Here is a 23,424-nt window from a genome sequence, read left to right as displayed (position 1 = left end):
CAACAGTCCCTCTGCCTCAAACACTTCCCGTCACTTCTACAAACACTCGCCCAAACCCATGTTTTCTTTAGCCCTGGTCGCTCTCTCCCCCTCCCAGAGGCTGCCCCAGCCCTCCCACCCACCTTGCAGAGCACTTACTGCTCTCAGCCTCATGTCTAGGTACCTGCTAAAAATTCAGTCTCTACTGACTCTTAAGCCACTTGGAGGCTCCAGCACTGAGGCACTGCATCTGCATTTGCTAAATAAGATCCCACGCTTATCACCACACACCACGAACTTCCCTATACCTCCGAGAGTCATGTTTTCGGCACTTTGAACCTAAGCTCTTTACTGTTCCCTGCCTTGGCAGAGGAAAAGGGACATACTCCACACAAGTCACACTGGGCCTGTCCCTAAACGAGGATTCCACTCCACCCCAGCATCTCACCAGATGCACACCAGTCATCCGGCTGAGCAGCTTCTTTTTCCACAATGTAAAGTCCCCTCTTCCCTTCCCTCAGCAGATGAAAGGGAAGCTGGCCAAGCGGGGAAGGGGGCACACAGCTGAGAGCTGACAATCACAACAAGCATCAAGGGAGGTGGGCAGAATCAAAAACCAAAGGCTGGGCAGACTCACCAAAGGAAACGATATTAGCTCATCTGAATTCATAGCACTCAGCTCCTTCTTAGAGATGGGGAAACTCGGAGGCAGGAAGTACCGTAAACAATTCCTAAACAAGAAAGAAGGTGGCGACTGGAAATCAGAATGGCACAGAGCTAGTGGAGAACCAGCGCTGACCCCGGAGCAAGATGACAACGCACCGAAGGATCTGGACGAGGAGGTCAATGGTCTCGTGGTTGGTGCTCGGGGCGGTGGTGTCGGGCTCAATGCGAATGCAGTCCGAGGTGGAGGGTTCCGCCATGGCTACAGCCTGCTGGGCCACCACCGCCGCCGCCTCCTCCTCCTCCTCCCCGCCCTCCTGCTGCGTGTCCGGGCTCTGATACTCCGGGGAAGGGGGCTTCATCAACCGCACATCCTCACTGCCTTTCTCCACCCTAGGGAGGACCCAGTGTTTGTGTCACATGTGTCCCAGGCTCCCATAATGGGCTGCCTGCCCCTGCCCAACTCTGTCAACCCAGCCTCCTAGAAGGGGCATTACCAGCGGTCTCTTGGTGTTGTGTCCGTGGGCACATAGTCAAATTTCACCTTCCACCGCACCACGTTCTTGCCCAACTCCACGGCTGTGACACGGCCTGTGTACCACTCCCTGTTCACACGCACCTCCACGTGCAGCCCTTTATCTGAGAGTGCAGATGGAGTTAGAAAACTAGAGCCCCCCACTCAGCCAGGGCCACCTAGAGAAAGGTCATCCCAGGTTCAAAGGGACAAGAACCCCTAGGAGCTTGACGCCACTATGCCAGGGACATGGAGCCCAGCCACCCTGGTCTCCCTCCCCAACTGTCATGAGGGTGCCACAGAGCAGCATGATAACTGCCAGAGGTGAACACCAAGGAACTGATGCTAAAAATAAACACGAGGGTGTGCTAGCCTCAGCATTCTTCTCAGAATTAGACTTGAAACCATTGTTGCTTGAGAGCCTGGAGCCAAGAAAGCCTCCATGAGCCCTCAGAATACGGTGCTGCTGGCAAGGGGCCCCCTTCCCACTTCCTCACAGGCTCTGGGCACCTCCCTGAACTCACCTTTCTGAGCGTTCTTGAGGTCAGCTGAGTCCTCTTCCCCAGCACTGTCTGAGAGCTGCAAGAACAGAGTCTGTGAGAGGCACCACCAGTGCCCCTGAAGAACAGACTGTCCGCCCAGGGTCACAAGCCATCACCTCATGTCGTCTGGTGCAGCCATTTAAATCCCCAGGCCTCACTGAGAGCCACCCTCTTAACCATTATCTCAGTATCTACACACCTGCCTCCAAAAACGTCAGTAAACAAGAGAGCAGGCATAGGGGCAGAATGTCACAGACACGGAAGCAGATCTGCGTCAGTGTCACCTCAAGCCTGTGAGTAGAGCCACAAGCCAGTCTCACTCAAGATCCTATCAGGCACCGTGTTTCTAGTCGTTTGTGTGACTGAGTGTCTTTCAGAGATGGACTAGACTTCTGAAAGGCTCGTGTCATAGACTGCAGGTGGCGGGTGGAGACCCTAGGGAGGGAGAATGCTGAGAACCTACCTCATTCAAGTCCTTTTTTTCCTCCTTCACAGCAAACTTGCCCCGCTTGGACCTCTCTTTCCTCCTCTCAGCCTCTTCCTCGGCTTCTTCCTCATCAGAGACCCCAAGACTCCGCTTCCGACCAGGAGTGGCCTACAGCAAGAGGAGCGGGAACATGAGGGACCCTGGCAGCCCCTCAGGTGCTGGAAGATCCCATCTGGCATAAAGGAGCCATTCAGAGAGGGGTCTGTGGGTCTCAGTCCCCGGCAGGGCTGGGATCCCAACAGTACTAGGGTCACAGCAGCCCCCGGCCTCTACGCCCACGAGGACCTTTGCTCAAAGCTGTCACAGGGGTGCCTCTCAGTTTACTCCCCACTGAGCCACGCCAAACACTGCTGCAGCCCACCAAGACGGTCACCAGGCTGCAACCTCTGCCCACCGTGTGAGAAGCCAGTGAAAGTGACTCAGTCTGTGGAGGACCAAACCTTGGAGGGGGCACCAAAGAGCTCCCTGGACAGGGAACCAGCAAGCTCTGTGCCCCCCATGAGTGCTTTCAGCTATCAGACTCCTCCCTCTGCAGGGGCAGCATGGAACGCTGATCTCCACTGAGGCTTCTCCACCCCCCACCACCCCCCATGCAGTCAACGCTGCCCCCTCCATTCCCACACCACTGTGGGCAGGGCTGGAGAAGGAGGAGCATCTCACCACGGAGAGTTTACTGGGTGGCTCCGGCTTCTTGACCACTGGAGTCTTGATGGCTCGGGGGGCGGGGACCTCCCGAGGGCTCTTGGAGTTGGGCAGCAGAGATGGTGACGGTGGCTGTGCGGGAGGGGCGGGCCGGGATGCAGTCTTGACTGGAGTGTTGGCAGGCTTTCGGGGCACCTCAGGAGGCTGGAGCAGCCTGGAAGTACTGGCCTCCTCCCGCGCTGTCAGGGCAGGAGGCTTTGGGACACTGCCGACAACAGGAGCCTTTCGGGGCTGGCTGGCTGGTCTGGGAGCCTGCAGGGAAGGGGGTCTGCTCGGGGCATTCTTGATCACAGCAGGTAAAGGAGGTGACCGAGGACGCTGAGGTCTACGTGCAGGTTCCTGAAAGAGGCCCAGGGAGAGTGACAACATGGATCCCAGTACGAGACACCTGAGGAAAAGCCCTGCCCCTATCCCTGGGCTTTACCTCAGTGGAAGGTCTGGTGGTCACTTCCAAGGGCAATTTCTTCAGGTCAGCTTGGGAGCGGATGGGTGTGGTTTTCTGCAGGGTAAACATGATGAGGAGGTCGTTTGCGTATCTGGTACATTCAAGCAAACTCTTTTTGGAGCCCCAGCGTCTGGGACAGTGGGCAAATAAAAAAGAACACCTGGGCCACAGTCCTACTATTACAAGCCTCCCATTCTCACTGAGAAAACAAAAATTCACAGACACTAAACTACCAGCAAATTACAGGATTCTTTATGATTAATCCAGCAACTGAGAGACTGGAGAAAAGTGTCAGTGGACTAAATTCCTATAAAACAAGCCAAAAAGGTTGGTCCCTAAAGGCCAAAGCCGGAAAGGACAGTTGGGATTTGACAGACAGGGAGGCATGCATACAATGAGAGCATCTGCCTGTGCAGAAGTCAGAAAGGGAAAAGCTTTTGTAATAAATACAATAAACAGTTGATACCACACATATATCTAAAATACCAGACTAGTCAATTAAAGAAACAATTTAAAACAACAGTAATATAAGAGAACAATAAGCAGTTCTAAAAGAAACACATGAAAAAATTGTTCAATTTTAGAAATATGAAGTTCAAATTTAAGATGTGTATCTTCCCTTATCAAATTTGCAAAAACATTAAAAAATAAATGTACTGCTGGTAAAAAAAAATAAAACATAATACATCTTCTGGAGAATAATTTGGAAAAAGTTATTTAAAGAAAACATAGGGGCTACCCTGGTGGCGCAGTGGTTGAGAATCCGCCTGTCGATGCAGGGGACACGGGTTTGTGCCCCGGTCTGGGAAGATCCCACATGCCGTGGAGTGGCTGGGCCCGTGAGCCATGGCCACTGAGCCTATGCGTCCGGAGCCTGTGCTCCCCGCAACGGGAGAGGCCACAACAGTGAGAGGGCCGCGTACCACCAAAAAAAAAAGAAAACATAGAATTTTAAAAATCCCTTTACTCTTTCATATCACTTCTGGAAAACTATCCCAAGAAAATAATTACACACTAATAAAAAAAGTATGTGTGTGTGATACGACACAAGTAAGTCGTGATCTCTATTTCTAATTAAAAATATATGTATTTATGTGTATGTAGAGGTCATAAAAAGTTGGAAAAATATGCAGTTAATGGTGGTTACCTCTAAGACGGTATGTACTTTCTGGAGTTTCAAAACATTCTAAATGAATTGGACCTCTTCGTAATATATAAACAAAATTTTTTTTTTTTTTTTTTTTAAAGAATGATCAAGGCATACTGGAGAACCAGTGTGCCTGGAGGTTGGGGTTGGGAAGCTTGGGCAGCACTCATGGGTGACAGAAGGGTGAACTGAGCCTGAGGGAACAGAGGAGACACTGAGTGGTCCTGCCCATGTGCCCAGTGCCCATGACCCACACACCTGCAGGGCCTCCAGCTTCTCCTGCTGCTGGCGAATTTTCTCTGTCAGTTGCTTCTGCTTCTCTTCCTGTGTCTTCAGATCCTTTCTGAACGTCCCCAGGGGAACCTTCTGCTTCTGTTCAGAAGCCTCACACCTGTAGAGAGAAAGTGCTAGGAAGGGTGTGGCAAGATAGCTCCAGGTAGGGCAGGTTCCTTCCTCCTCAGCCAACCCATGCTCTCTCTCACTAGAGCAACCTCAGACTTCCCAAATGCACAGAATTAATACTCATTTCAGGACACACTTCTATTATTTCCAGGCACTTATTATACACAGCAAGACAGAGATGTAAGGATATGAGCACTGACCTCAAGAAGCATAGTGGAAGAGTGGAAAAAGCAGGGGGGGAGGCGGGGACACCCACAAACTCCTTGTTAGAAAAAGTGCTCACCGGTCCTGCTCAGGATCAGGGTTCATGGAGCAAACCCAGGTGTCAGGGTAATCTTTTTCCACAGAACTAAGCTGGAAGGGGAGGGTCCGCCACTTCAGACACAAATCTGTGACACAAAACATCACACCAACAATAACCAGGCTCCTCCCAGCCAGGCCCAAGGCAGAGATGCCCCCGACTTTCTATGCAAAGATCCTCAGTCTGGCTCCAACTCTGCCTTCCTTACAGAACAGTCACTCTTCTCAGAGACAGTGATTCCAACAAGGATGGAAACTTTATACCACAGACCCTCAGCGGCCCCAACCGCTCTCCCTCCTCCAGCAAAATCCTGACTCAGTCATCACTCACTTCTACTGATGTGGTACCAAACCTTGTGAGACCCGGCAGGGCAGATGACCTCCTCCCTCATTTAGAAGGGACAGGTGGGCACAGCACAGCCCCAAGACTGAGCTCCCAGGGCCATCACCAAACAGACTCATGTCCCCAGTGGGACATATGTCCCCGAATGTCAGTGCAGTCAGGAGGCCAGCAGGGCAACTATGATGGAAAGGAGTCAAGAGGAGGTGCCGACCCCCAACTCACCACACTGGATGGTGGTTGGGATTTCCATAGCTCTCCGCCGTTTGTAACGCAGCTCACTGGATGGAGGCTGGTTCCAGTTGGCAGAGAGGTAGCCGAACTCATCCCAGAACTTGATGATTCCCCGCTGGGCTGGAAGACAAGCACCCACACATCGTGTGAGGAATCAGCCCCCTGAGGCAGCGAGGATCTCAAGGCTGGAGGTGAAGCGAAAGGGCATTACCAATGGCGATGTCCTTCCAGTACTGCGCCAGGTGCTCCCCCATCGCCCGCAGCAGGTGCCGGTACTCCTTGGCATCAGCAAAGTCCTGCTTGTTGTGTGTAGGTTCTAGGACCAGGTAGGGCACATCTACAACCCCAACGACCCCGCCACATGCCCTGCAGGAAGAGGCAGACACGGCTCTGTCACCCCACTGACCAAACCTCTCCAGCCAACCATCCTGGGCTGAATGAAGCTCTCCTCAGGCAGCACTCACATGCCCCCTTCCAGCTGTGGGCCCACTTTCTCATACATCTTGATCAGGCGGCTACAGTTGTAGATGAACATGCCGTCCAGGTCCCGGTGTTCAATGTTGACCCCAAAAACAAAGTTCAGTTCCTTGGGTTCTTTAAGCGCTCTGAGAATACAGAAGATAAATTCAAACAGATCAACCCATTAACACACAAACACGCGGTGTTTAAGATGCATTAAGCTTAAGCTGAAACTTGAGACACTTAAGTTTTGCCTTTGCAATTCAGTATGCAACCTGTAGACTTGACAAGGATACTCACTGTGCAGTCACTCTAAGCTCCCTAATTAAAAGCATATGACTTTAGCTTTTGGTATCAAACAAGGATGTATTTAAGTATGAATGGGATTCTGTGAAGCCGTTGCAAATCTCTGCAAAGATGCTTATTTAGTGGAATAAACACAAGGTCATCTGCATAACCATTCCACTGATGTGACAGTAATTAATTTTAAAAAGACAAAAATTCACAAGAACAATAAACATGTGAGAGAAGAAGTGATCATGGGATAAACGTCAACAAAATCGTGGAAACTGAAAAGTAGATGGATGATCAGTGGACAGACTCATGGGGCAGATACCCAAAACCTAGGCCTGTGGTGGGGAGGCCAAGAAGTAAGCAGGGACTCAGGCCCAGAGCCTGCAGAGGCTCCAGACGTGGAGGGGGACATGAAGATCATGTAATGAGCCAAGACAAATGCCCAGTCTAGATAAAAAAGGAACAAAATCTATAGCATTATTCCACACTTGTAACCAGGGATACAAAAAAGAGTACATATCACCACCAGGTGGGAGAAGTATAAGGGAGTTTAAGGCTTATTTCTTAAATATTCTGTATTTTACAAGTTGTATACAACGAGCATTTTATACATCATTTAAATGAAAAGAAAAAAAAAAGGAAAAAGGAAAGGAAGAGGGAAAGGATGGGCAAGGTGGGGAGAGAATGGAGAGAGAAAAGGGGAGAAAGGAAGGGAGGGAGGGAGGAGGGAAGGTGAAAGAGCTGCCAGTGAGGACATGCTGGTGTTCAACTCAAGGTGCTGGCTCTGCCTACCTTGTCCTGGCTCAGGGAAGAACTGAGCTGGGGAACCTCTCCTGCGGTGGGCATGTGACAAACATGTGGGAATCACAACATTAATGGCTTTCTCAAAGCAATCTGCATGTGACAGAATGGCAACCTTGTGGGGTGGAGAGGGATTCCTCAAGCTCTTTCTTTGTCAATAATCCATACAAAAGCTACATAATTTTAAAAGACCCAAGGCCAGCCAGGCACTCACCGCTGCTTGGCCTCCTTGATCCGCTTCTTGACATCAGCTTCTCTGCGAAGGGTAATGGCCGTGTTCTGGACCTGTCGCAACATCACCTGGAAACACATGCCAGCACCAAGTAAGGAGAGGAAGTGCTCTGGGCCACAGCTGGTAATATCATTAACAACACATCTGAAACTTCTCACTTTAAATCACATGGATGCAAAACCAGACCTGGAAATTTACTTCCTTTCCACAGAAAAGGGCCCTCACTAGGGACAAACACAAAAGCTGTGCTTCACTTGACCAGACCTGCTGACACGGAGGAGGAAACACCCCCAACCGAAACAACAGTCTGCAGAGGTGTGTGTCGCAGGGGAGGGGTGGAGAACTGCTCTAACCCTCACTGCTGTGTGTGACCTGTGGCAAGTGACCCTCTTCCATTTCTTTCTATAAACTGAAGATACTAACAGTGTCCACCTCACATGGTTGCCAAGATCCTGCCATACAGTGTGTTCAATAATGACTATGGAAACATCATCACATCCCATTTTGCAGCTCTAGGGCAAGGGGTTCATGACTGGTGGGAGACAGAGCCAGGCCAGCTCTGGGATCCTAAGGGCAGCAACGCTGGAGAAGAGCTGCTGGGTCTGGGGCCTCACCCTGGAGTCCCGCGTGAGGTCTCCGCCCAGGCGCACTTCTAACGTCCGAGCTTTGCTCTCCGCCTCCCTTGCCTTCTCTTCAGCTAAAACCCAGAAGAAACCGTGTTAAGAATTCAAAAGGTCAAAACTCTTAGCTATCCCTCCTGGACCCCATAGTGCAGTCCCTGTATGAGACGTTCATACACTGTCAGGGAACAGGTGAGCTGGGAGAGCAGCCTCCTTGCTTGGAAAGTCAAGGAGGCCCTAAGGAAAACAGACACCTTTTCCAACTTTACAAATGAATCAGAACAGGTCAAGCACTGCCCAAGGCAACCAGAGTTAAACCCTCAGCAGGAGCTGGAAGTTACCAACAGTCTTCAGCCAATCACTCTCCTTGAGCAGCCAAGAAGCTTTGTCAGCAAGAGAGACCTTGACATTTTTGTCCTGGAGTCAAGAAAACCAATTTCACAAGTATTTGTGCCAGAGGACAGTGTGGGACTCTTCACTCTGGGCAGGCAAGCTTTAGATAACAGCCTGTAAATGGCTGAAGGAGTAGCCTGGAAAGAAAAACTGCTGAGGGAGAGGTGGGAGAGAAACTGGACCAGTGGTTCAGGAAAGCCCACCCCTGGGTGTTGCATGGAGCTTTTGCCTGGATCCTGCTTTTGCCACAAGCAACGTCCCCCAGACGACCCTCCTGCCCAGGGGGTCATTACCAATCCGTGCCACGTGCTCAGCTTTCTTCACCTCCTGCTCCGCGCGGGTCTTGAACCGGCTTGATGTGTACTTGTACATCCTGGCGGGGGGGTGGGGGGGGCGAGTAACCAGAGGGTCTGAGCACCAGAGGTGCAGGGCAGCAACTATTTTGGCCCCACAATGAGTCAAAGCCAAGCTTATTTTAGCAAAAAGACTCAATTCCCTACACCACTTGCCCCTTGCCATCCTGCTCCATCTTTGAAAAGCAACCTCACTACTCTCCGAGTACGTCATTAATCCCACAGCAGAAACCAACCTCAGCAACGAGCAGTGCCTCTGCTTCCCTGTGTACTGTCTAAAGGGCCATCGGCCCTGCAACCAAGAGGCTCAGACAGCTCACCGTGTCAGGCTGAGCACCCTCCACCCTCACAGAGGCACACTCAACAAGCCTCACCAGCCACCTCTGCCCCTCCCTCAGGACCCAGTAGTTTGACTGCAGTTAATCACAAGCAGCTTAAAGACCCAAACGCAGTCAACACTGTCAGAGCCGCTCATCCACCATCACTCCAAAGATGCCCCAGAGACACGTGGCCAGGCCCCATCCTTGGCCCAAAGGAAACAGCAGGCCAGGGTGGGCAGGCCCCTACCTGGGCTTGTAGAGGCAGCAGGAGAGCCTCTTGGTCTGCACCTTGTGCCCGTGGATGAAGATCCGCATCCGGGGATCAATGTAGAGCACGGCAGCATAGGCGCGGAAGGAGCGGCGCTCTGGCTTCCTGGAGGCGGCAGAATGGAGGGTGCTGTCACCTCCCACCACCAGCCAACCGAAGGCCTGGGCAGACAGCCTCTCTACCTTTCCACCTCCCATCTCAGCTTCTCTTGCTGCCCTGAGGGGTGCTTCCTCTGTGTGGGCACCACATCCCACCTCCTCTCACGTTCTGGCACAGACACCTAAACTGGCCCCACCACCCCACCACGGACCTGGCAATTCCTCTCCCCTCTCTAGGCCTCGTTCTCTTCCTCATTCAAGTTAAGGAGCTGGGGCAAGGATCATGAATTAGCTGAGGACCTGCTGTCCTTCTATGCATCCCTTCTGCCTTGTGGCAGGAAGACATTATTGAGTTCTCAGCTTTACCAGCTCTAAAACTGGGGAATTCAGCGAACAAGCTCACCGCTCTCTCCCTCAAGTCACCTCCCTTTTCCTCCCTACCCAGCCACACTCACGTGCCCTCCGGGGAAGTCTCTGCCATCTGGATATCTCTTGGATTTGAGATTATGTCCAGCTCTGGCTCTCCATTATCCATGAGTTTGAGATTGAAGATGATCACCAGCGTTCCTAGGGAATAAAAATCCTGTGGTTCTACCAGGCACCCCCAGCCAATCCCCAAACTGCTCCTGGCTCTGGAGCTCCCTGATGCTAGAGGCCGCAGGCCTACTTACCACTGTCCCCAGGAATCTTCATGAACTGAGTCATCACTTCCTCTTCATTGCGGAAGGGAGAATACTTATAGATGAGTTCCGTCTCGATGGCAAACTTCTCCACGTTGTCTGTGACAGGTTCTCGGGTCCGAGCATTCCAGGTGGGCAATGGGACGATCACCTTTGGAGGAAGCACAAGCAGACGCTTGAAGGAAGCCCTGGAACAGCTTTCCCCCCGCAAATGTGCGTCCATCTTGTCCCTCCCCACAGTAGCTCCACACTGCCCCAAGGTGAGGCCTAAGCCCCCCAGCCTGGCACCAGTGGCTCTAGCTTCTGCCCTTTCCTAAGACTCTGCCTCACACTGCTAGGTCCTCTGGGGTATGCTGGCTTATGGCCTGGGGGTCTCTGCATGAGCAGTTCCCTGCTTGGGATGTCCCTGGTCATTTTCCCTATTTGGTAATAAGTCTATTATTTCCACTAAGCAAAACATATTTGCAATGGTCTAGTGAATCTAAAGACACACACAAACATAACTTATAACTCAGCAATTCTACTCCCAGGTATATATCCTAGGAAAAATAAAATCTAAAAACAAAACCCTACAGTATGAGTCCATTTATATAAATTCATAAATAGGCAAAAAAATAAACTATTATTCAAGAATGCATACACAGGTGACAAAATTATAAAGAAAAACAAGGAAATGACTGATCATCACCAAGGCAGTTCCTTCAGAGGTGCGATAAGGAATATGATTGGTTAGGGGCACATGGGGACTTCCAGCATCAGTCTATGGTGGTGGCTATGTGGGTATGTGCTTTATAACCACTCTCAACTGTACCTAGGTTATTTTTTAAATTTTATTGAAGTCTAGTTGATTTACAATGTTGTGTTAATTTCTGCTGTACAGCAAAGTGATTCAGTTATACATATATATACGTATATTTTAATACATTCTTCCATATGTATAAAATTTAACCTTACATCTACATAATCTTCTAGAAAATCCTACCCTTGTCAATTATACCTCAATAAAGCTGGGAGAAAAATCCTACTAATTCTTCAAAAATCCTACCTCAAACGCCACTTCCCCAGAGGCATCAACGTGCACCTCTCCCTCCCCCGACCCCTCTCCCAGGTGCCAGGGAGTCCTGTAGCCTGGGATTCCCTCTGCAGAGCAAACCACTCCAGGCACCTCAGAGGTTCAAAACAGATGGCCCACCCTGCAGAAAAGGGGATTCTGTATTTTAACAAGGTCTGCGGTGATAAACTGTTAAGAGTTCTGAGGCACTTTACTGGTTTCTAAGAAGCTATAGTATTCAGCCCTGGGGCTGGTCTGGACACATTCCCACCCAGCTAAAAGTGATCTTATTTTGAAATCTTGGCTGAGTTCACACTAGAGTACAATCCAAAACAGTGACCTTCTAGCACCAAGTAAGGAAAAAATTTCAACCTAGCTTTTTCACCAGGGGAATTGAGCTCCATTTGTGTTCTGTGAATTGGTACCTCCTTTACACCTCCCAATCTTCACAGCAGTCCCAGGTGATAACCGCATTACTTTAACCTCTGGGCACTCACCTCATTTGACACCCACCCACCATCGGAATATTCCTCCTTTACTTTCAGGATCACCACTCCCCTGGCTTTCCTCCTACCCCTCTGGCTGCTCCTGCCTCCTTTGCTGCTTTCCCCTTCTCCCTGGCCTTTACATGCGGGTGGGCACGCCTAAGACTCCAGGCCCTCTTCTCACACGCTCTTTTAGGTGAGCCCATTCACTACAAAGATTCCCGGGAGTCTAAGCCTCCCCCAAGCTCCAGACCCAGACTTAACTTTGTGTGTCCAGGACAAAACATACATGCTTCCCCTCCACACTGCCCCTCTTCCATCCTTCCCCAGCTCCAGACAGCCCACCCCCAAGTGCCATACCAGGACCTCAGCCATCTACAACCCCCCCCCTTCCCATTTCCCCTTTCCAACTGATTAAACACCAAATCTGCGGCCACTCCTATTTCTCTTATCTCCCTGCTGGAGTCCTATAGACAGCCCAGGCCTCTGACACCAACACCCCAATCTTTCCAATCCAGCCACCACACAATAACCAAACTGATCTTTTCAAAGAGGATCTAATATGTTGCTTAGATTCCCTTTCGTGGCTGCTTTTAATAAAGTCCCACACACTCCCCAAGGCCCAGAGGTCAGGCCCGACCTGCCCTCTCTGCTCTCCAGAGGCCAGCACCTCTCGTCAGCTGGCCCCTCTGCCCTTCCCACAGCCCCCACCAGCTCAGGCCAGGAACAGACCGTTTCTATTGACGCGTAGCCCCTGCTCGCACCACCCTCAGTCCAGCAGGAAGCAGTCCTGAAAAGCCCAGCCGGGGCCAAATCCTCCTGCCCCACCTTTCCGGGAGTGCTTGCCAGCTACAGCACTTCTCTCACTCACCAAAAAGGCAAACAAACCCAGTGGCTCACGAAGTGAAGACGGCAGAAAAAGAGCCTTTCGTTCCCAGCATGAACTGATTTGCTATGATTTAGGCTCACATCTAAACAAAGGCAGTACCAATTTACTCACAGCCAACCAACACAGATGAGTTAGATTGACACTTTGACAGCATTTCACCTGTTTAAGTGACAGGAGTGAATTTATCTCTGCAGACCCTCTTGGCCCCCTCTCAAGCTCTGGCCTCCATTTCTCACACAGGAAAGGAGTTAAGAGTCCAGTCTGAGGCTAGGCAGGCCAAGGCCTTCCCTGATCCTCCCATGAGTGGGCGCAGACCTCACCAAACCAGCTCTGCAGATATGAGCCACCAGGCCCAAAGAGAATCAGCTGTGCATGTGTTTAACTTACACAGTTAATTACCAAAAGGTTTCAAAATCAGAATATTTTAGAGTCATTAGGCCTTCCTTCCAGTATAACAATAATCAGCTGAGGCTGAGTGTCAGCTGCCACTTACTAAAAAACTTAAATGATTTTCCATGTGTTCACCTACTTCACTACCTGCCCAGGCCCTGCAGGTATCAGACTTGTAGCCTCTGATATAAATGGTGAGAGCAACACATTTCCTCAAAAGGAAAATGCACTCACAGCACATTTCACAAAATCACCATCATATGGGAAAGACAGTGCTGTTCCTATTATTATCACCAGCTGTGGTCTCCACCCATAGTCAGAGAAGCCCCCAATACTCCCCCTGATAAAACAGCTCTCCCCAGTGACATCCCCCACCCCAGGACTGAATTCAAGCTGCAGATCTAGGAGACCTACAAATCCAACTCTTGGTTCCTGACACTTGATGGCCTCATTCTCAGAACTGGGACAACTCTTCTCTGAAGCTGTGAGATTTTACTTCCTCTCACATTAAGACACCTGCCTTAACCCCTCAACCAGTTCATCCAACGAACCAGCTAATCCCATAACAGGGGATGTGGCTGCAATCCTGCAACCCCAATAAGCCCAGCATGCAAATGACCTATGAAAACAGCCTGGGCAGAACTAGGAAGTGGAATGGTGACTGGGAGCACGAGGATGGGACCTACTTCATCAATGCCTTCCTCCTCGTGAAAGGTACGCGACAGGAAGAGACAGGTCATGGTCTCTTCCTTCTTGGTGAAGAGGATAAAATCCTTCCCAATGCGCATCGAGCCCCTGAAAGGGAAGCAGAAATGGGTTATTCTCCTAGGGATTCAAAAGCTCATCTGAAGAAGGAGCAAATCCCCCCTCTGGATGTGATGAAACTGCCTTTGGAGGGCTCCCCTAAAGGCCTCCCTGGGACCCAGGACCCTGAGCTGAGCTCCACAGCCCTCGCTCCCTTCTCCTCCCCACCCCCCACTCCCGACACTCCTCCTCCTGCTCTTCCATGGTCCTCAGTTTCTCCTCATCACCTTCTCGACCACATTTACCCAGCACGCAGGGTTCTCTCACCACCAAGCATCAGCCCCAGGGGAGTCTCACCCCAGCTTGTCACTGCCTGTGCTCTGGTTTCTTCCCAGCCACACAGGGCTGCTGTGGCCTGTGAGCCACCAGGTTTCACTCCAGTAACACCTCCAACACACACATCACCTTCCACACTGAGCACGTACAGGTCTCACCCTGTCCTTCCTTCACTGACACAAACTCCCCTCCCATCCACTCATCAAACGGCAGCACCATCAAGGGAACAGCCCACTGCCTATGCTCGCAAGTCCTCAAAAAACCAGGATGACCCCAAGGCTCAGCCAAACACAGGGCTAACCAAAGTATCGCTGTTGAACACAGTTCCAAGGAGGCCTACAATTGGCTCATGCCCTGTAACCACAACCATCTTGTGTCTTGAACTGTTCTGCCACCTCAACTCATTAAGCCACAGGTCCCTGCTTTAGGAAGCAACTGGTTTCTGAAAAATGTGCCTCCAGGCTGACTTCCACAAGGCAAAAGTCTGAACAGAATCAACTGCTCCTTCCTCTATTTGGCTGAGTTAATCCTTCTGAGGAACAGGCAAGGACAGGCCTTTCCAGGAAACACTGAACAGGGCAAAAGCATGAAGCACCAGTGGGAGCTGGACCCACTGACCTGTCTTCTGAGCAGCTTCTGCCTTCATGGCTATTACCTCATTAGTCCTAAATACCCCAGGGAGGTGATGGTGGCAGGAAGCCTTATTACTCCCTTCTATGTAAATACAAATACAAACTGGGCCAGTGTGCCAAGTACACAAGTGAACACCATGCCCCATTTCCCCGAATGTTCAGGAAAACTCCAGGACACTATCCAGAGACGCCCTGGTGGCTGCCAAGTTGTTTTTCTCCTCCTCCAGTTCCTGAGGTGCTGGCAATGCTCCCTCCCCAGACAATCTCACAGTCCTCCTCCTGCCTCCCTGAAACTTACCGGTGGCAAAACGAGGCACATTAGCTTGCCTTCTGCCAAAGCTTGCTCTTACCCTAATTTGGCAAAACCTCTCACTTTGTGCCTCTTCCCTGTCTTTGATCCTGACCTTGGAGGGTAAATAGCAACAACCCAGAAATGCCACTTCTCTGCTGGCTTCTCTGCTTCACAGCCCTATTCTGACCACAAATCACTTCCTCCTGAAACTTTCAACTTCTACACTGGTTTCAAAATGAATCCACTCTGAACACTAGATGGCTCCATCTCAATGGCGCCTTCTCAAAAGTCGTTCTACCAAAATACGCTGATGACAACACTCTCAACTTCGGTATGCTTTCCTTCCTGGTCTTCTAAGCACTTCCAGAATCACAGTAAGGAAGAATGTCAGAGTTTAGAAGCCCATTTTCTACAGTAGGAAACAGATACTCAGAGAAGGTGAAATGGCTTGTCTGAAGTCACAGAGCTGATAAAACCAGGAGGGGGTTTTATCTATAATCCAGAAGGGAAGTCAGGGTTTCTTACATCTGACTCTAGGAGACCTCAGTTGTTGGAAACTTAGATCACCACACCAGAATCACCTGGGCCCTACCCTAGACCCACCAAATCAGGCCAAAAATCTACCACGGAAAGATCAAAGGAGAGATAAAGTAAGAAGGGAGAAACTAGGCTAGGGCTCTCACAGTAATGATAGCATTTAATTCTTAACCTACTCATATGTGTTACAATCTCAATTTACAAAGGAGGAGGTTGAGGCTCACAGAAGCAATTAAGCAGCTGATGTCAGATTTGAACTTTGGTTTGACTGAAGTGAGATGGACAGCAGCTCCAGCCTTGCAGTCAGAAAGACGTGGTACATATCTCAGCTCTACGCTTGGGCATTTTCACACCTTTGGGCAAGTCACTTCACCCCTATAAACCTCAATTTTCTCATCTGAAGATAAGAATCATAGTACCTATACCTCACAGGGTTATGGTGAGAATTAAACGAAATCATCCAAGTAAAGTTTTTAGCACAGTGGCCAGCACATGGTAAGTGCTTGTTATTGAGGGACAAGTGGGAGATCCAGGTGCCAGGTCCCTGCCATCATGGGAAGCACTCTCTCTCTTCCCCATACACCCAAGCCGGTTGCATGGAGGGACAACTGAGGCTGCTGCCCAACCAAACACTACCCTCAAATAAAACAACACATTTCCACAGCAAGACTAGAAACGTGACTCAGAATTCCATTTGTACAAACTCCAATCCCACTAAATCTTATTCCATCCAAAGGTATGTACAGCTGGAAGTGAGCATTTCAGAAATAGAAATCTTTCTCTTGGGGCTTCACTCAAAACCAGAACACCACATTCCAAATGCCAAACAAGTGGGAACCAAGGGCTGAGAAAGAAGTCCCAAGGGATGGGGAGACATTAGGTAGGTCCCTGCTACAGGGCCTGGCAGGACATATGAGTAGCAACCAGGTCCTCTGGTGGTGGTGGGGAGGGGGGGGTTCGGGTCTCTCACTCCCTCACCCTGGATCCCCAGTGCCTGGCACAAAGCATGACAGGTGCTAAGGGGACAGGCTGCACCACGAAGTGACCCCCTCACCATCTCATAAGCAACCCAAGCCCACAAAACAGCCACTTGCATCTTCAACCACAGGGTAAAAATAAGAATTTTCAGTAGGAGGAGAGGTGCTGTTCCAGAGCACAGTGCCAAGAGAAACCTACACCTTCTCCCACCTCAATGATTTTGGATGTTCATACTCTTTGATCTGTGATGTAGGCTGGACATCAGCTGCTAAGTCCCCAAACCACAACTCCTTCCCGACTCTCCTCCTGTTCCAGAATTACAGTGATGGAGGGACAAGGACGAGGAACATTTTCATTCGACAGAAGCAGGAGGGCATTACTCGATTTTGTTTCGAGTCCTGGGACAGGCTTCTAGTATACTTACGATTTTAACCCATTCCCGTACTGCCCAATCTGGGTGGACTCAGGCGTTCGCTTGGCTGACTTCCCAAACTGGATCACACTGGCAGCATCACCTTAAGTGGCGGACACAAGAGAAAGTGAGAAGTTTGCTTTTCTTTCCCAGACTCTCAAAAATCAAAGGTCTGAGCCTTGTTAAATCCAAGCAGGGCTGTCTGTCTACTGAAAACCTCTGTCCAAGGAAATTCACAACCATGAGGCAAATGGAGGAAACCTCTGACTGGCCTGTCAGTACCGCCATCACTAGGCCCTTGTTCTGTTACCAGAACGTGGTAATAAGGCTGGGGGAGGCCACCACAGTTCCAGCTCCAGGATGTTACACAAGCTGATAAATACAATGTCAAGAGACAGGTAATCTGATGGACTTCAGGCTGCCATTCAGATCCTATCTCCCATGCTAGAACAAAACTCAGCAAATCCGTAAGTGGAATTAAGCCTGAGATGTTGCAAGAGACCTCCCTCTCCCTTCTAGTCACAAGAGTGAGGCAACAGACAAACAAGTTAACACAATAAGCATTTTGTAAAAATGGTTACATCCTCCCCAAAAGAAGCAATCAGCCCAACACTTACTTGGATCCATTCCTGCTCCATCATCCAAAAAACAAAGCATAAACCCTCCGCGAAGGTCCTCTCGCCTTTCTGTAAAAGAAGGAGCTGCCATTACTGGGCAGTTACCCACTAGAGGGCGGCAACTTGTGTGTGATCAGAAGGTGGATCAATGTGAAGCTTAGTCCAAAAAGGCCTTCTCCTTCTAACAGTCCTAGCTAGTATGAGTTAAATGTCAGGGCCCTTGATGGTAAGAATTTCCATCAAAGGCTCTCCAATGCATTCTAGTTCATGACAAAGCATGAGAGAATCTATAAAGAGGGGACAGAGAATACCTAGTCCAGCATCTAGCCACAGACAGGGCCACTGAACATGCACGGATTTCATACACACCTCAACCATCCTTCTGCCTCTCTGCACCTGGATTTTTTTCCACCTCTGCCTCCTGCTGTGGACACTAAAGTACTCCAATTACTACATGCTGTACCTTATCAACAGTGCTCAAATTCAACAGGGCACCTCATTTGTGGGTTAAGTTTGGGGTAGTGTTCAGATAAAGTGATCGAGCCAGACATGCTGTGAACACAGTGGTAGCAGCTGCTATCTAGAAGGTGAATTACTAAGTCAGTATGTGACTATCCCCAGGCCAACCATAGTTTCTGGGCCATCAGTATTCATCGTCACATCCCCTCCTTGCTATGGGTCCTTCAAATAGCTCCCCATCCCAGAAGTGAGATGGCACAGAGTGTAGTGAGAGCTGCCTGGTTTCCAACTGGACCTGCTCGACTGGAGAGAGGAACAGTCCTTCGACAATAAGAGACAGAGCAGCTGTGGCAGGGCGTCCTGGCCGACAGGAAGGAAATGTATGAGACTAAGGCTGCCATTCCAGTGGCTAGAAGAACCCCTTCCTTCAGCAGCTGTCTCTACAGCAGCAAGTGGTCACTCAGCAGTCTGGGTCCAAGCACATCAGAAACACTGGAGAAGAGATTCCCAAATAGGGAAGGGGACCAAACTAGAGTTTCCAAGGTGCCTTTTGACCCCAGTGATGAGGACTAGGCAGGCAAAGGAGGACAGCACAGGCCTTGGAATCAGGAGAGCATTTGTACTAAAAAGGAAGAAGGTCAGTTTAAGGTACTACAGGGATAAGCCCAAGGCTGCCTTGGAGTCTATTCCCTAATTGAGGACATTTTTGTCTCCCCCAAGCTGCAGTTCACCAACTTCACCCAAATATCTAAGCAGTGGAACCTCAGTTTAAAATGCTCTTTGTCCTCCCCTCAAGCTAAATATTCAAGTAAGTCATAACCACCTCTGTTAAATGGACCAGTTAATGTAATTTAAAATGCTATTTCAGAAGTACTATAAGCCACAGAGATTTTCAAATATCATTCGATGTTCAGGAAGCTGAACTTTGCTGAAACATTAATCACAGGTGCTTCCTGAAAGTTCGAGAATAAGGACCTTCTTGGAAGTACTACTGGTAGATAAAATAATTTTTCCTATGGCAGTGCCTTTTATCAGTCCGGAGAACCCAAATGAGATCTAGTAAGCAGAAGCAACTGCAAAAAAGGTGCAAAAATTCCTCAAAGTTTCCTTCTGGAGGAAGCAAAGTGTCATATGGAGACTGAAACTGGGTCAGGAACAGAGCGTGGTAAAGGAAGTGTTCTAAATCTAGCCAAGAGCCATTTGCTGTATGCTTTAGCCATAAAACGTACATGAAGACTCTGCTTTGGGATCTAGAAATTGGTTCAAGCCAAGTGTATCTAAAAAATCTCCAAGGATTGATTACTGGCATTTCTTGAACACCACCTAGGAATTACTTCTAGGTCCTTATGTTTGGTAGAACAGGAATCACGGGCTGTTTTTCTTTTTTTTTAATTTTGATGCTTTTTTTTTTTTAATTTATTCATGTCTGGCTGCGTTGGGTCTTCGTTGCTGCACGTGGGCTTTCTCTAGTTGCAGCAAGCGGGGGCTACTCTTCGCTGCGGTGAGCAAGCTTCTCATTGCAGTTGCTTCTCTTGCTGTGGAGCACGTGCTCAAGGTGCACGGGCTTCAGTAGTTGCGGCACACAGGCTCGGTAGTTGTGGCTCACAGGCTCTAGAGCACAGGCTCAGGAGCTGCGGCACACGGGCTCAGTTGCTCCATGGCATGTGGGATCTTCCCGGACCAGAGCTTGAACCCGTGTGCCCTGCATTGGCAGGTGGACTCTTAACCACTGAGCCACCAGGGAAGTCCACACAGGCTGTTTTAACACACGATCATCACTTAGCAGTGGGTCTGAGATCCCTTTCTTTCTTTCTTTCTTTTTTTTTTTTTTTTGTGGTACGCGTGCCTCTCACTGTTGTGGCCTCTCCCGTTGCGGAGCACAGGCTCCGGACACGCAGGCTCAGCAGCCATGGCTCACAGGCCTAGCCGCTCTGCGGCATGTGGGATCTTTCCCGGACCAGGGCACGAACCCGCGTCCCCTGCATTGGCAGACGGACTCTCAACCACTGCGCCACCAGGGAAGTCCTGAGATCCCTTTCTTGCCCAATGACTTCATTTTAAAGCTTTTTCATATGTTTATGAGAGTAAAGGACCCACCTATGGAGGGTCCTCCTGGCCACACAGTGACCAACAGTCTGTAAGCAGCTAGCAGTGCTCAGGTCCACGGTCACGTGTGGCACTGCCTCAGGGAGTAAGGAGCCAGTATGGCATCTTCACTTGACTAAAATGCTTATCCCAATCACTGTTATTTGATGTGCCTGGCTCTGTGATGAAGATAACAGCTGAGAATAATGCAGATGTGATCACTGCCTTCAGGGAGCTTACAGTCCATAGGATGCTACTCCCTGTAGCAGATCAGTAAGCAGGAGGGTTTAAGCAGAAGGAGACTGAGAAGAGTGTCAGCTAGAGCAAAGGCAGTGTGCATAAGGATCACCTGAAGAGCCTGTTAAAATACAGATTCGGGGCTCCACCCTGCAGAGTCTAGTAGTGTGGGTCGGAGGTGGTACCTGAGAATTTGCATTTCTAACAAGCTCCCAGGTGATGCCAATACTGTCCACCACTGGACCACTCTTTGAGAAGCAGAGAGCTAGAGCTAGCAAGAACTAGAAGGCCTCTCTGCTCGAACCTATCTCCCCAGACATTCCAGAAGTTAGAAATGCATTCCTAACACATTCTATTTACTTTAGTCAGTCAATTGAGTGCTATCTAAAGCCTCTAAGCAAAGGATTTTTATGAAGATGGGGGAGTTCTGGACAGAGGGGAGTCTAGGCAGCTGGAGGCTGTCTGCTCCCCATCCCAACATACATCTCAGAAGCAAGACAAGGAGGGTAAAGCCAAACTACCTTCTTTGCAGTTGTGCTTCAGGCCCCGGTAGCAGCTATGTACAATCACAGACCCAGTGTGGACGGCTGCACATCTAAGTTTCCCCCAACATGACCAAGTCTGGCCTATTCAAGTTAGCCCAACGTTCCTCCATCCAACTCCCATTGGGGAGAACAGGAAAAAGAAAGAAGCTGGAAAGGAGATGTGAAATGGAGCTATAAGTCAAAAGTCAGAGGTGATAAAATGATGTTGTCCTCAGCGGAGGCTGTAACAAAATGACACTCAAGTTCCTCGTACTTTGCAATGTGTTTGAGCAGTATTCGTTTCAGCTACATTTGCTCTAATTTTCCGTTTACTAACCATTGACCTGGCATCACAAAAGGGATCTTTCTTTGAGGCACGGCAGTCCCTATCCAAGGAAGTCCAGAAAATCAATAAAAACACAGTCTACTTCTGACAGGCACGTTATGGTCTGGCCCCACCTAACAGGAATGCTTTGGGTACGGGAGTCTGGTTCCTTTCTCACCCTTCTTTAAATTACAAAGTGAATGTGTGGCGAATTCAAACTACATCCGATGTTTGGGGAGATTTCTGAGTTCAGTTATCAATCTAGTTTCAGAATGGGAGACAGGAAGATACTTTCCCCGATATAGTAAGAACAAAAACTTTATATTACTAATTCTATTATTCTACTTGTAAAATGAAGTTGCTCTTATTCCTCCGGTTGAATGTGTTAATACGACACAGAGGTAGAAAAGCGTGAAGTTAGGGGTACCTCAGTCAAGATTCCCAATCTTGGGCTTCCCTGGTGGCGCAGTGATTGAGAGTCTGCCTGCTGATGCAGGGGACACTGGTTTGTGCCCCGGGCCAGGAAGATCCCACATGCCACGGAGCGGATGGGCCCGTGAGCCATGGCCACTGAGCCTGCGGGTCCAGAGCCTGTGCTCCGCAATGGGAGAGGCCACGACAGTGAGAGGCCGGCATACCACCAAAAAAAAAAAAAAAAAAAAATTCCCAATCTCAAGGTACTTGAGAGTAAATCAAGTCTTTTTCCAAAATGCTATAGTGCTTAGTGCTTCTATCACACCATTTAATCCTTAACTACCTTGACAGTTCCCTCAAGATCAAGTTACTGTTCTCTAATCATCTGTAGAGTGCTAACTATCTCTCCAATTAGCGACTAAGTTCTCTAATGAGAAATTAGCAAAGGCCCCATCTCAGGCTCTCTGGACTCCTCCCAAAACACAACAGCAGTAACACTGAGTACAGAATAAATGCACACTGGGCCCTTTTCATTTAAATTGAAATCCAACTGTTTGTTCTGCTGCATTCTAAGTGTAAAGCACTAAATTTCCTTGCTGAAATTCACCCACCAAAGGTGGTAAGAAGGAGCAGGGATGATCTCTTTTAAAAAGCTTCTTCCAGTAATTCCCTGGTGGTCCAGTGGTTAGGCGCTCTTAACTGCTGGGGCCTCAGATTCGATCCCTGGTCTAGGGACTAAGCGCCCACAGGCTGCGCGGGACAGCCAAAATAAAAAATAAAAGCTTCTTCCAAAAAGATTTGGCTATGATGATTTGTCCCTTCAACATCACTTGGAGTGGAGGCCCATTCTCTGCTTTGCCATCTGTGCAATGATTAAAACAGCCACCATTTCTTTCAGAGGTAGCAGTTACTACTCCTCACTAAAGCACACTGGGATGTAAGACATACTGTGGCTTGGGAATGATGCCACCATCTGGCCTGAGGGTTTAGTAACCATCTTCTAACATTCTGCTGCTATGCCCCCTTTTCCTGTTATTTTCTTCTAAAAATAAGAGTAGTCTTATATTCACCACTTTGGCAGAGCCTTCTGAACAGAAGGCTTTAGAATTTAAGCAGTATAGCTGACTTTTAGCTGTTCTGAATATTTTCTTTGCTCCAAAGAAAGGCATAAGAAATTCATATCTGGGGAGATTCTTTATAATTATATGGCATTGGAAATTCTAAGAATTACTTCCTATTGTGTGATTATCCCCATTTATCAAACAGGTCTGTGAAGAAAAAGAGGGATTATTTGATAACCATATATTCCCATAAAAACACTCAAGTTTTCTCAAAAGCTAGACAATGCTACCCAAATTAGATTTAAAAGCTATCTTCCTCTGTTCCACTTCCAAATTTTTAGCATTCAAATGACCAAAAAATGTGCTGGTGCAAACACTGAACAGGCAAAAAGCAAGCTATTTATCAAATAATAAATAAATAAATAATGACTAAGATTTCTCCCACTGTTGTACCCACTCCATAAAAAAAAGGGGGGGATCTTACTGCCAAAGAGCAGAGCCAATTAGGCAAAATAGTAGATGCCGTCAATATCTTTAAATTCGAAGCAAAGCAGCCCTTCTTCCTACATGACTTCTCTGCCTGAGAATATCTCTGCAGACCTCAGTGCCAACCTGGTTATACAACTGTTTTATACAACTGACACCAGCAACTCTCCAAGTTGGGGCTTGTCCTCACCAAGGCT

The 23,424-nt window shown here is 49.0% G+C and overlaps 1 protein-coding gene across 6 annotated transcripts in view; it reads right to left on the bottom strand.

Moving 5' to 3' along the window:
• Positions 1-23,424, bottom strand: part of MORC2 (MORC family CW-type zinc finger 2) — a 40,993-nt gene that overhangs the window by 4,510 nt on the left and 13,059 nt on the right. For 3 of the 6 annotated variants that reach the window (XM_059039311.2, XM_059039313.2, XM_067014691.1), the window contains 21 exons: positions 17,637-17,705; positions 17,032-17,122; positions 13,775-13,883; positions 10,265-10,424; positions 10,049-10,160; positions 9,475-9,600; positions 8,848-8,927; positions 8,156-8,238; positions 7,524-7,609; positions 6,220-6,360; positions 5,967-6,121; positions 5,747-5,875; positions 5,165-5,270; positions 4,738-4,870; positions 3,312-3,386; positions 2,846-3,226; positions 2,162-2,293; positions 1,681-1,735; positions 1,140-1,281; positions 802-1,035; positions 617-710 (listed from right to left, as the gene is read on the bottom strand). In XM_059039311.2, coding sequence (XP_058895294.1) covers positions 617-710; positions 802-1,035; positions 1,140-1,281; positions 1,681-1,735; positions 2,162-2,293; positions 2,846-3,226; positions 3,312-3,386; positions 4,738-4,870; positions 5,165-5,270; positions 5,747-5,875; positions 5,967-6,121; positions 6,220-6,360; positions 7,524-7,609; positions 8,156-8,238; positions 8,848-8,927; positions 9,475-9,600; positions 10,049-10,160; positions 10,265-10,424; positions 13,775-13,883; positions 17,032-17,122; positions 17,637-17,705 — 2,693 coding nt within the window. The remainder of the gene's footprint in view (positions 1-616; positions 711-801; positions 1,036-1,139; positions 1,282-1,680; positions 1,736-2,161; positions 2,294-2,845; positions 3,227-3,311; positions 3,387-4,737; positions 4,871-5,164; positions 5,271-5,746; positions 5,876-5,966; positions 6,122-6,219; positions 6,361-7,523; positions 7,610-8,155; positions 8,239-8,847; positions 8,928-9,474; positions 9,601-10,048; positions 10,161-10,264; positions 10,425-13,774; positions 13,884-17,031; positions 17,123-17,636; positions 17,706-23,424) is intronic. The other 3 variants (XM_067014689.1, XM_067014690.1, XM_067014692.1) reach the window with 2 other exon arrangements.

The sequence above is a fragment of the Kogia breviceps genome, chromosome 15 (genome assembly GCF_026419965.1).
Source record: "Kogia breviceps isolate mKogBre1 chromosome 15, mKogBre1 haplotype 1, whole genome shotgun sequence".
NCBI classification, from domain to species: Eukaryota; Metazoa; Chordata; class Mammalia; order Artiodactyla; family Physeteridae; genus Kogia; species Kogia breviceps.
Note: the sequence above shows the minus strand (reverse complement) of the source record. Positions and strands in the feature narration are given on the sequence as shown.